At 35.7% G+C, this 13,778-nt stretch overlaps 1 protein-coding gene across 1 annotated transcript; it reads right to left on the bottom strand.

Annotated features, from left to right (window-relative positions):
• Positions 1 to 9,007: 9,007 nt before the first annotated feature.
• LOC121225472 (cytochrome P450 CYP749A22-like) lies at positions 9,008 to 9,325 on the bottom strand. Its single transcript, XM_041109789.1, has one exon. The coding sequence runs from the start codon at positions 9,323 to 9,325 to the stop codon at positions 9,008 to 9,010; it is 318 nt and encodes a 105-aa protein (XP_040965723.1).
• Between the last annotated feature and the right edge of the window lie 4,453 nt (positions 9,326 to 13,778).

Raw genomic sequence — 13,778 nt, 5'->3', positions numbered from 1 at the left:
ATCCTGGAGGACAGTGGCGTATCATTGAAACATCCTCAATTGCATCACCCCCGCTGTCAACAACATTTATGCTGATGTTCTGAAGACCTTTTTCAATCAAAGCACTTCTTGGATTATCTTGCCCCTCATCTTCATTTGTTACCACATTCACATCAGCATGGTTAGGAAGAGGATTACTAATGCCATCAAATTGCAGAATGCTAGCATCGATGAGATCTTGAACCCTTCTTTTAAAGGCAATGCAGTTTTCTGTAGAATGCCCTTGATTTCCAGTGTGATACATGCAACTAGTGTTAGGATCATACCATTTCGGATATGGGGGCTTCAGGGGTGCCATGTAATGTGGGGATATCAATTGCTTCTCCAATAGCTTCGGGTATAATTCTCCATATGACATAGGAATTGGTGTAAGCTGAGGTCTTTCAGAATTAGGTCTTGCTAGCCTTTGTTCATTTTTGGGTTGGCTTTGTGTGGGGATGGTGTTTGGTGGAAACATAGCGAACGGTCTTTGATTATTCATGGCATATACAGGATAAGGAGAAGGTGTTGGATAGTAATGACCTTGATGAGGAAAGTAGAAGTTTGAAGGCGGGCGGTAATGAGGTCGTGGTTGAGATGAGTAAGGGTTGGAAGTATGGTGGCTTACATTTCCGACCATATGGGTTTCTGCCTCCTTTTTCCTCGCGGGTACTGCCCTTTTTGAACTTTCAAGGTCTTACATCCTCCCGCTCTTAATGGCATTCTCTATAAGCTCCCCAGATATTACAATATCTGCAAAGTATTTCAAGGCGCTTCCTACTAACTTATCATAAAACGGTGCCTTTAGAGTATTGATGAAGAGGACTGTTATCTCCGTTTTAGTCAACGGGGGTTCCACTTGAGCTGAAACATCCCTCCATCTTTGCGCATATTGTTTAAAAGTCTCCGTTGGCTTTTTCCATCATCTGCAAGGTTAGTCGATCGAGTACCATATCTGATACATGCTTGTATTGCTCGCAAAACACCGATGCTAAGTCCTTCCATGATTGGATTTTTTCTCTACTAAGCTGATTATACCACCGAAGAGCCGATCCAACTAAACTGTCCTGAAAACAGTGTATCAGTAATTTGTCCTCATTCACATAGCCAGTCATCTTTCGACAAAACATGATAAGATGTGCCTTTGAACATCTCGTTCCATCATATTTTTCAAACTCTGGAACCTTGAATTTCGGGGGTAGAACCAGATTAGGCACCAAACTGAGTTCTTTAGCACTCAAGGCAGAAAAGACTTCAGTACCTTCTATTGCGTTGAGCCTTTCTTCTAAGATTTTATACCTATCTTGAGCGTCATAATCATTAGCTTTCAACTTTGCTATTTCCACCGGATCGTCCAGATTTGGAACAATTGGATCTACTGGATTAGCCTCAGGGTTCGATACAAATATACCTTGCCCTAGATGAGCAGGTGGTACAGGACGTTGTTCTAGGACTGTAGATTCCCTTTGAGGATATCCTTTTTGCATTGCATGAGCGTGAGGTGGATGAATCCTAGGGGGTAAAACGAATCTTGATCATTATTAGCTCTTGACTGAGGCTCCATGATGTCAGGGCTTTGCACGGGTCCCTTTCCTTTAACCAAAGCTGTTATCATTTCCATAATTTAAGCCATTTGATCTCTTTGCTCGAGTGATTCTTCTCGAGATCTCACCATCATATCTCTTGCCTCTTGTTGTAACTTGGCCAATTGCTCTTGTAACTCTTTTTGAACCCTTTCCATCCTTTCGATTCTTTCATTAAGTTCAGCATCCATAGTTCTAGTTCTTAGACGTGTCCTGTAAGGATGACGTGATTCCAGACTTGTGTCGCAACTGTGAATTACACTGTTTTAGCCTCAGTGAATGGCAATGGTGATATGTACATGTAATGAATGAATGAATGAATGAATGACCAATGGATGCTAGTCATGTGTAAATATGCAAAAATGGTGTTGATTTTAAGATAGCCCCATATTTTGGCGTTTCATTTATCAAAAGAGTCCATTACAAAATATTTTGCCAATGAAGATGCCCCTGAGTCTCATTATTTCCAGATCCTAGTCAAATCTTCGGGGTTATTCTGACGAGCATTCGAAGTCGCCTTCCCGGAAAGATCAGAGATATATCTGTCCTTTAAATTGTCCCTTTTGCTTTCTGGGTCCTCAATGACTAGTCTCTGACTACGGCATTTTTTCTCGATTACTTGCGTAATTGACTTCTCCATCAGAAACTCATTTTTGGCAACTAGTCTCTAATCAACACATTCCTAATGAGATGCCTATGATGCATGATGAAAAATAAAATTAAGACAAATAAACTTAGTTAGCAATCACGACAAATATAAACAAAGAAAAACTATGGAAAATCTAACAAACCGACCTACATTTTTTTTGGTTTTTTACCCTATCATGCTTTACAAAAATAAACTTACCCCACATGCTCATCAATCTACTCGATCAAATTTATTAAACAGACTTGATTCCCTTGCAAAAAGTGTAAATGTAAAAGAAATACAAGGTAAGAGGCATTTCTCCCATGTACTTATTTGGTAATTATCTAACGGACAGAGGCTCGACATGGCTCTAATCGGGTGGCTCATATAGTTCACTATATGTGGTTTTGATTCTAAAAAAATACTCAAATTGTCTATACTGTCACCTACTAAGGCTAGTACGGAGCCTCGGTTATCACCCGTCATGGGCTTGCGAGCTCAATTCGAGGGATTACATTTACTTATGTCTATGCGGAGGGACAAGTTAACTCACGAAAGCATAAGTCATATATAACCCGAAAGTAATTCACTAGCCTGTGCGGAGGGACGAGTTAACTCACGAAGGCGTAGCGTTTACTTCCACTTAAAATGATAGAGCCCGGGTAGAGAGCTTATGTTATGCAAGAATGTAAGTGCACGGTGTGTGGGGAGAAACTCACAAACCTTTTTTTTATTTTTTTATTTTTACTAAAAAAAACAAACCAAAATACGTAAAACTTAGAGCTGAAACAAAACAGAAAAATAAAACAAGTTAGAAAAATATTAATTTAAAAACCGAATGCAGATGCATGACTTTTCAAAAATAAAATTCAAGGATCATGATTAAAAATTAATTTGAACAAGAAAATTTAAAAATTTTGACAACACGCGTTTAATATCAGACTCGACTCTAAAAAAAAAGGTCCCCAGCGGAGTCGCCAGCTGTAGCGACCTAAAAATTTGGCAATGGGCACTAGTCGAAGTAATTATTGAAAACTTGAAAATCGAATCTCGATTTTATTTGAAAAAGGAGTCGCCACCGATCTTTTTTCTAAGGTGTGATCGGACACCTAATAAATTCTCTTTTTAGAAGAAAAATTTAAAATTTTTTAAAATTTTCTAAAAAAGGAGGTAATTTTAGGTCTACGCGAAAATCCAAAGAAAATTAGAGTTCGGGAGTCGGTTATGCGCGAGGAAGGTATTAGCACCCTTGCGACGCCCAAGATTGGTATCTCGTTAAACGCATGTTGTCTTAATTTTCAAAAAATACGAATTCAATTTAATATTTGTGATCCGATTGAAACATGAGAATTTTTTTAAAAAACACGAGAATTTTGAAACACGATTTAAAAAAAAAACACGAAAGTTTTTGAATCACGAGAATTTTTCAAAACCCGAAAATTTTTGAAAACACGAAGATTTTTGAAACGCGACAATTTTTAAAACACAAGAAAATTTTTTTAAAACACAATTTTTTTTAAAACACGAAAATTTGTGAAACACGAGAATTGTTGAAAACACGAAAATTTTTGAAAATATGAAAATTTTTGTAAACACAAAAATTTTTTTGAAATGCAGAAATTTTTAGAAAACACGAAAAATGTTTGAATCACTGGAATTCTAAAAACACGAAAATTTTTGAAACACTGGAATTTTTGAAAATACGAGGATTTTTTACACAAATTTTCCTATTTTTTATTAAGCACGTATCGTATTTAACACGAACCGGTGATATTCACTCAACATAACAATGAAATCAACGAATCAGTTTCAAACTGATTCGTTGCCTTATTTTTTTTTTGAAACCGCGAATATTTTTTTAAGGCACTAGAAATTTTTTTTGAAGATACGAAAATTTTGAAACACAAGAATTTTTTTTGAAAACACGAAATTTTTTGAATATTTTCGATTTTTAAAAGGGCGTATCGTATTAATGCAAACCAGTGATATTCACCCAACATAGCGATGAAATCCACGATTTAATGTTAAATCGATTCGCTGCTTTATTTATTAAAATTATTTAAAATAAAATTACAATAAATTAAATTAAAAACATAAATACAAAAATATAAAAATGCATAAAAATACCAATAATATTAAAACGAAATGGCATAAAAATACATGCATTAAATTAAAAGTGAAATAAACGAAATTACCAAAAAATGTCCAAAAATACGAGTCTGGTCGAACACGTTACACAACTTGGGCCCCCTTTTTTTTCTTTTTTCCTTTTTTTCCCTTTTTTTCCCTTCTTTTTCCTTTTTTTTTCTTTTCTTCTCTTTTCTTTTTTTTTTCTTTTTTTTCTGGACTGGGCTGGACTGTTTGCGCTGGGCCTGAGGGCCTGCTGGGCCTGCTGCTGCACTGGGCCGCACTGCTGGACTGGGTCTGCAGGTAGGCCTGCGCTACTAGGCTGCTTCTTTGGGCTAGCTTGTTGTGGCCTTTTTTTTTCTGCTTTTTGCTTTTTTTTTTGCTTAATTTCTTTTTTTTTTTGATTGGGCTGTTGGTTTTGGGTTGCGGGTCGGGTCTGGTCTGGTCGACCCGACTATTTTAAAATAATTTTATTTTTTCTCTTTTTTCTTTTTTTTTCTTCTTTCTCCTTCTTCTTCTTCTTCTTCTTCTTCTTCAAACCCTAGTTGCGCCGCTGCCTCCTTCACGCCGCCGCTGCACCGCCGTCGCTCCTCCCCTCTCTTCCTTTCTTTCCTCTTCCTCTTTCTCCTCTTTCTTTTTGCTGCTGAATTTTTTTTTTGAAACTTTCTTTTTTTTTGATTCGTGGGGTGTTCCGATTTTGGGGTTTTAAACCCATTTTATAGGGATTTATTTGCTTCTTTTTGCAGGTGGCAGGTTGCTAGGGAGAAGGGAGGCCATACCCTTGGCCGGTGGCTGAAAATCGTAGGGATTAGGTGCGAAAATCGCGTTTGGCTGCCAGAAGGACCAGATTGTAAATGTAGCAAAACTTATGGGGCCAAAACATAATTTCAAGAACATTTAGGGGTCAAAATGTAATTTCAAAAATTTGATGGGTCAAAATGTAATTTTAAAAAATTTTAGGGCTTAAAATATAATTTTAGGAAAATTTAGGGGTCAAAATGCAATTTTTTATTTTTATATTTTTTTGAATTTTTTTAAAAAAATCACGAATATCGAGCCGGACAAAATTTAGTGATTACAACATCGTTGCAGAATAATATTTAGCAACCAATAGTATTATTGTTACGTAAATGATTTGACAACCACGTTTAATGGTTGTTAAAATATTTTTTTGACAATGAAATATAATCAGTGCACAATATAATACACAACCAAATAAAATATTCTTACAAATTAATATTTGGTAATCAATATTATTATTGTTACGTAAAAAACGTAGCAATTTAATTTTACATTGTTGCAAATTTTATTTTACAACCAATATACTATTTTTACGTGATAGTATTTGTAAATATTATCACTGTGTTAAAGATATTGTAACAAATTTTATTATAACTAAAAATAGTTTTAGATAAACAAATTATATCATTACAAAAAAAAATTATATTTTAAAACGAAAAAAGTTGTTGCAATATATATAATTAAAAACGACTTTTCAATTTCCAAAACCGTTGTGCATATTTTATACAAAGGAGGTATACACGATGAACTCGCAACGAATTTTTTTGTTAAAATAAAATTTTAGCAATGGTAATAGCAATAAATTTTAATGTTGACCATTCATATTTTTGAATATATTATATTACAAAATTAAAAATGAAAACAAGCAATGTAATGGCAAGCTCCAGGAGTGAGTGGTAATGGAAGAAAGACACCTAATTATAGGATCCACCGGCTGAGGCATTGTTCAGAGCTCCTGGACTTGACATCTTCACTATTTCTCAAACGCTAGATGGGTCATATTCCAAGCAGTGTAATGAGATCCCACAATGTCTCCGTTGTGAATGTGTATAGAGAATCTAATGTGTTAGAGATCAACTCGATTAAGTAAGGAACAAGTAAAAATAGCAGAAGAAATTGAGAAATTGAACATACAAATTTAACGTGAAAAAACTCCTCCAAAGAGGATAAAAAACCACGGGCAAAGATAATTTTACTATAATGGAAAAAGAAACGAAGAGTACAAAAGATGGAGATAAAAACTAAATCCCGAAAACTCGAAAATAAAGAACCCTCAAAACGTAAACACAAAATTCTCTAAATGTATTAGGAGTTCTAATATCTAATAGGTATATTTTCGAAGGTTGTAAAAGAGTCTATTTATATGCTAAATTCATAGGTCAAATAATAAAATAATCTAGACTAATCAGAGTTTGATTGAAACAAATAAATAGAGTTTAACTGAAAGATTATTTCTCAAATTTGACTAAAATAGGAGTCATACTCAACAAATCTCCACCTTGACCCATATTTTCACAATGCCATCTTTGTCAAAGCCCACCACGGGCCTATATTGACCTATGCAGGGAATTAATTTAGTCGAATCTGAGCTTAGAAACTTGAAGCCTTCTAGCCTTCGACTTGTACACTGCCAAATTAAAACTAACCCGAGTCTGATTTTCACGAACACAGTGCCCTAACTTTTCAAAACCTGCATCCAAAAGAGAACATCTCTTCAACAAAACGGTTATACCTTTTTCCCTCCGATGACCAAGTTTCCTCCACTCCAAATGAGTTAACTTTGACTTCGTAACGGACGAGGGACGTCTGATTTAACCGGTCACTGTAGAACCTTTCAGAATATAAAGACTTCGGGTTTTTTTACCTTTTAACAAAACAAGAGCTCTACGAGATACTTTAATTTCGTTCGACTCGATATTGATTTTGCATCCTGTCAAGTCTAAAATACTCAAGGAGATGAAAATTTTTCGTAAATCAGGTACATACTTGACATTTGAGAGTGTTCTAATCGTCCCATCGTGTATCCTAACTTTAATAGTACTAATACCAATTACCTTACTAGATGAATCGTTTCCCATGTGCACAACTCCACCTTCAACCGAACTATATGTGGAGAACCATTCTCTATTATGACACATGTGGAAAGAACATCCCGAATCTAGGATCCACTCGGGCGTGAGCTTAGATTTATCGCTTGTTGACACTAACAAGAAATTATCACCGCTTTCATCGGCCAAATTAGCACCAGCTACATCTTTCTCGTTACTCTTAGTAGCTTTTTTATTTCGCCGTTTATAACAACCTGCTTTGATGTGACCTAACTTTTTACAATAGCGACACCTTTTGTCTCATTTTTTTGATGCTACCAAAATGGAAGCTTGCTTATCTGTCTTGCTATCCAAACCAAACTCATTGTTGAGTTTGTCTCTACTCAACAAATGACCCTTCACATATTCAAATGAGAGTTTGTCTCTGCCATAAATCAGGGTCTCCTTGAAAAACTTGTATGAATAGGGTGAAGAGCACAATAATAGCATAACTTGATCTTCATCGTCAATATGAACCTCAACGTTCTTTAAATCATTTAAAAGAGTAATGAATTGATTGATGTGATCTCTAAGAAGCTCACCTTCATTCATGCGAAAAGTAAATAGATTTTCTTTCAACACTAAACGATTAGCCAGAGACTTAGTTGCATAAAGAGTTTCTAACCTTTTCCACAATGCGGATGAGGTCTTCTCCATCAATACTTCCTGTAATACCGCATTCGTGAGGCACAATTAGATTGTAGACAAGACCTTTTCATCAAACTCTTCTTATTCTGTTTGATTTAGATTCTTAGGCTTTTTCCCGGTAACAACCATTTTCAAGCCGGCTTGAACTAGAATTGCCATCATCCGAACTTGCCACATATTGAAATTTGTCTCACCATCGAACTTCTTAATTTCAAACCTTGTTGCTGTAATCTCTGAATGGGATGATCTATAAAAATTAAACTAGCTATGATACCACTTGTTGGTATTGACCCAATTAAGTAAGGAATAAGTAAAAATAGCAGAAGAAATTGAGAAATTGAACACGCAAATTTAACGTGAAAAAAATCTTCCAAAGATGATAAAAAATCACGGGAAAAAATAATTTTACTATAATGGCAAAAGAAACAAAGAGTACAAAAGATGAAGATAAAAACTAAAACCCAAAAACTCAAAAATAAAGAACCCTCAAAACGTAAACACAAAATTCTCTAAATGTGTTATGAGTTCTAATATCTGATGGGTGTATTTTCTAAGGTTGTAAAAGAGTCTATTTATAGGCTAAATTCATAGGTTAAATAATAAAATAATCTAGACTAATCAGAGTTTGATTGAAACAAATAAACAAAGTTTAACTGAAAGATTATTTCTCAATTTGACTGAAATAGGAGTCATACTCAACATAATGTGTATAGATAATCTAGCTGCTTTGCTGATACTTTAGCAAAATGTAGAGCCTAATGTCTTCATGGCGTGTATATGACTGGGTTGTGATATTCTTGTTGCTGTATGATGTTCAGGGAGCTAACTTGATTTGCTGCTGCTGTTCAGCTTTTTGGGGTAGTTTGAATTGATTTTTCTTTGGTGGACTATTTTGTTGTCGATTATGTTATTTACAGGACTGTAGGGCCTGCTCCTGTGGTGGCGACATTTGCTGTAATACCTTTTTAACCTTCAACAAAATCAACAAAAAAAACATATAATCTTGTCACCAAAACATGAAATCCTAATACCATATATCATCATATGGTTACAAAATACAATATTATCCACATTTTATTATATATTACTATATTGGAGACCAACGGCCTAGAATTTTAAGCATCATAATGTAGTGAATGAAACAACTGAATCCCATATTGTGGCTTGAGTGTAAGACGTTGTAAAGGTGCATGAACAAAGCTAGGGGAGAGGTTGATAGTGTAGCGTTGCAGAATCATGGGAAGTGCAATTTTCGCTTGAATGATTGTAAAGCTCATGCCTATGCAAGATCGAGGTCCCAATCCGAAAGGCTTAAATGCAACTGCATTGTACTTAGTAGCTTCAGCTATCCCTTCAGCAAACCTCTCTGGTTTGAAAAGATCAACATCACCTCCCCATAAGTCAAGATCATGGTAAAGTGCTATGATTCGCATGTCAACCTCTGAATGAGTAGGCAGGAAAAGTGTTCCCAATCAGACTTCTCTTCCTACTTTTCTTATCACGGCACTTATAGGAGGATAGAGCCGTAAAGTTTTATTAATAATCATGGTAATCTGTTGGAGAAAAAAAATCCAAAAGGCAATATAAATGGTCAGTGTTAGTTTTCAAGCTATTGAATTTGTATAGTTTGCTTACGGTTTTTAATTTGGCCAGCCCTTCAGAATCTGGGTTTTGATTATCAAAGACCTCAATCACCTCTGATCTTACTTTATCTTGCCAATCAGTGTGTATTGCTAAAAGCAGGGTTGCCCATGCAAGCAAGGAGTTGACTGTTTCTTGCCCAGAAAAATAGAAAGTTTTACACTCATCTAGCAAATCTTGTATTGAAAGCCTATATTTCTTGTCCTCCTCGTGATAAGCATTTACAAGTAATCCTTTTAAATTTGTTGCATTCCCCGAAGTGAATGTAAACATAAAAAAAATAAAAGATATACTCATAGACCACTAAAAGTGGTAACGTAGTAATAAATAAGAGAACAATGAGAGTTGTCAATATAAATTTTCAAAAGGTAAATATAACTTATGTTATGAATATGATATGAAAGATTATTGGCCACATATGTGGTGTATGCCCAAATATTTTGTCTCTATTAATATTCTTTAAGGAAGGATATGAGAATGTAGTAATAAATTTTATCGTTACAGGTAGAAAATATTTATATTATTTGGTACTGAAATAAACAAATATATTAGAATATTTGATAGTAAAAAATTAGTCGAAAGCTCTAGAAGAGCTAATATATCAATATCTAAAAAGCACAAAGTTTGTGATTGTTAATGCGTTAGTTTTGAAAGATATTCATAATGCATCTCATGTTGAGATTGTGAATGAGGAAAAGATTATATATGATATGAATCAAAAGAGAATTGAGTAATTTATATTTTGAATCAAACTCAGGACCTCTCACACTTTAAGCGAGAATCATAACACTAGACCAAATTTATTATATTTGAAGATTTTGACATATTCCCTAAAGCGAATATTATATATAATTATTTTGAAATTATATTTATTTATTGACTTAGTGACATTATAGACTTCACATAGATTTAGACATTTCTAGTAGTAAATGTCACAATAGTATTTATATGTGGATACAAAATAAAAGAAAGACAATAAAATTATCAATTTATTACAATTTAGTACAATTGAAACACATGTTAAAGTAAACCAGAAGTTTACTAATACAAATGCATTTACTACTTGGCGTAACCAGTTAGACCATCTTGGATAATATATGATTCAAAAGTTAATTGAAAATTCATATGGACATTCATTAAAGATCCAGAAGATTATTTAATTTAAAGAATTCTCATTTGTTGCTGATTAAATACTAAAATTACATATTTTATGTAATTAATTTGGTATATTTATGAGAATGCACCACTAATTTTGCCATATTTATTGAATTTTGTGCAGGAATGTAATTTGGGGCTAAATAGAAGAAAAATGAAACAATTGGGCTGAATTGAAGAATGAAGCGAAAAAGGAGGGCCAAAGAAGAATTTTTCCAAGATTAATTAGCTGAAATTTTTGAGTTAGTGGGAGAATATTTTGGGATTTATTTTATTTTGGGATATTTTTTCCTTAATTTCCTATGACTAGTTGGCTCCTAATTTAGTAAATCAACTAGTATAAATAGAGCTTGTATTGTTCATCATTTCATGAATCAAAAAATATTTTAGCTTTTGTCTTTCAATTCTCTCCTTTCTCACGTAGCCTTTGTTATTTCTTAGCTTGCTTTCCTTCAATTTTTATTAGTTCCAGTAGCCTACCATCCATTTCACCTTTATTTTCAACTTTTCACAAATTTATTTATTGTCTTTAGTTTCTTTAACTTTCAATTCCTAAAAACTTCCAGCTTTTACTACTTTCCAATTACAACACCTTTTTTCAAATTCCCTTTTTCAACCACCCCCATTCTCAATTACACCACCCATCTTTTCACCTTTTCTACCTTAATTAATTTATGAAATACCAACATGTCCCAAACCTTAGCCAACTAAACCCATTTTCAGCTTTAGGCCGAAATTAACCTCGTCAAAACCCGTGAGTTACGAACCCGAGCCATTTAACTCCTAAAATTCCAGTACTTATTACTTCTACGGATTAAGAGTATGATTTTGTCAGCTCATAAAGTCAGATCAACACTAAGTCAAAAAAGACGTCGTTTGATTTGGTGTGATTGGACGTACAGTTGGAATTCCGAAAAGAACGTTTCTAATCGGTTTTCTGTGAACACATTGGCGTGCCAAGTGGAGGCTGCTGTTTGGTTCCGTCAAGGGAAGTAGTAACCGGATTTAAATGTCCCACGCGGTTGAGGGCATTGGTTCGAGCTAGGCTCTTATAGAACGCAAAGCTGCCGGAGTTCTAAGTCACGAACGTTTCTTGATTGTTCGATCGGTAAGAGTTAGTTATTGGACGTTCCATAACTAATTTACACGAGGAAGAGTTGGTGTCCGAGGCATCCTTGGTAGCTATAACTAGCTTATTGGAAAAGAAGGGTTCATCCAATTTCGAGGATCGGTTCAAAGACGAGGAAAATTCGCGCCTAAAGCTGAGCTCATTCTAATTAATTCTTCTTAATATTTATTTCACGGTTTTTATTATTCTGTTTTCAACTTTTACTTTTGACATTATTTTTCTGTTAATTTCAGGTTTTCAGATTTTTATCCCCCGAACGTCTTGGGCACGACAGCTGCCCCGACAAAAATCTGGTCAAGAGAGGAACAATTTGCAGTAAACCAGTCTCTGAGGGATCGACCCTACTCCCTATACTGCATAATTTGCGAACTAAGGCGTAGGTTTATATTGGTGAATTCGACACCCATCAGTTTTGGCGCCGTTGCCGGGGACTGGCAACACTTACAAATTGTTTAAATTATCTTCATGACCAGATCTTCATCCGGAGATCTCGAATACGACCCAGAGATCAAAAAATTAGCACGAGCACGACGTAAAGAGACGGAAGTTCTTAAGCGTGTAGCAGCAATTGAACGTGGAAAACAAGTCGAAGTGGTTGATCCTGAGACCGAACCACCTCCTGCAACAAAAGAAGTAGAAGACAACCTCGGTGAACCAGAAAGGATGGCAAACCGAACCATTCGTCAACTAGCTGCTGCTCCCAACGAACAAACACCGTTATGCATCAACTATCCAGCCGGAGAAACTCCATTCGAGTTGAAGTCAGGCCTGATCCATCTTTTGCCTACTTTTCGAGGCTTGAAGAATGAGAATCCACATACCCACTTGAGAGAATTCCACATGGTCTGCTGAAGCATGAAACCACAGGGAGTAACCGAAGATGAAATTAAACTTCGGGCCTTTCCTTTTTCTTTAGTTGATACAGCAAGAGAATGGTTATTTTACTTACCCCCCGGTTCAATTACAACATGGGATGACTTATCTCGTACTTTTCTTGACAGGTTCTTCCTAGCATCACGAGCAGCTGAACTAAGGAGAGACATAGTGGGAATCCGCCAATTGGAGAGTGAATCGCTCTACGACTATTGGGAGCGATACAAGAAACTGTGTGCAAGTTGTCCTCAACACGGTTTGACCGAGCAATCACTTCTTCAATATTTCTATGAGGGTTTGCTCCCTATGGAAATAAAGATGATTGACGTTGTTAGTGGAGGGGCGCTTGTCAATATGACTCCTCAAAGGGCAAGAGAACTGATATCCACCATGGCAGCAAATTCTCAACAGTATCGGCCGAATTCAGAACCCACAAGAGGGGTTAATGGGGTAAACGTTTCATCCTTAAAAGATAAATTGGATAAGCTCACTAATGTTGTTCAATCTATGCTTACAGAAAAGAAGAATCGTACCCAATTGTGTGGGATATGTACTATGTCTGAACATCCGACGGATTTGTGCCCAATCCTTAACGAAAATTCAACGGCACATGTCGATGCTGTCGGAGGTTTTCCGGGACCTCCACAAAGACGCTATGATCCTTTCTCCAACAGTTACAATCCCGGGTGGAAGGATCATCCCAACTTGAGTTACGAAGCTAATCCCCGATATAATCCATCGTTCCAGCCAAGACCACCGCAACTGCCACCCAAGCCGAGCACATCTCTAGAAGCTATTGTGGAAAGACTTGCCGTCGATGTTGCAAAATACCAACAAAGGACAGATACATCAATATAAGAGTTAACTAATCAAGTTAGTAAACTCTCGATGGCGGTAAATCGTTTGGAATCTCAAGGTAAATTACCTTCCCAGATGGAGCCGAATCCTCGACAGAATGCGAGTGCAATAACTCTTCATAGTGGAAAAATTCTGGAAACAGTTCCAGACAAACGTCATGGGCAAGACAAGGAACGGAAAAAGCAGATCTCTGATCCAAAAGCCAGACCGAAATCAGAAATTCAGAAACC

Source organism: Gossypium hirsutum, chromosome D13 (assembly GCF_007990345.1).
Source record: "Gossypium hirsutum isolate 1008001.06 chromosome D13, Gossypium_hirsutum_v2.1, whole genome shotgun sequence".
Lineage (NCBI taxonomy): Eukaryota > Viridiplantae > Streptophyta > Magnoliopsida > Malvales > Malvaceae > Gossypium > Gossypium hirsutum.
This window is presented reverse-complemented; position numbering and strand designations above follow the sequence as displayed.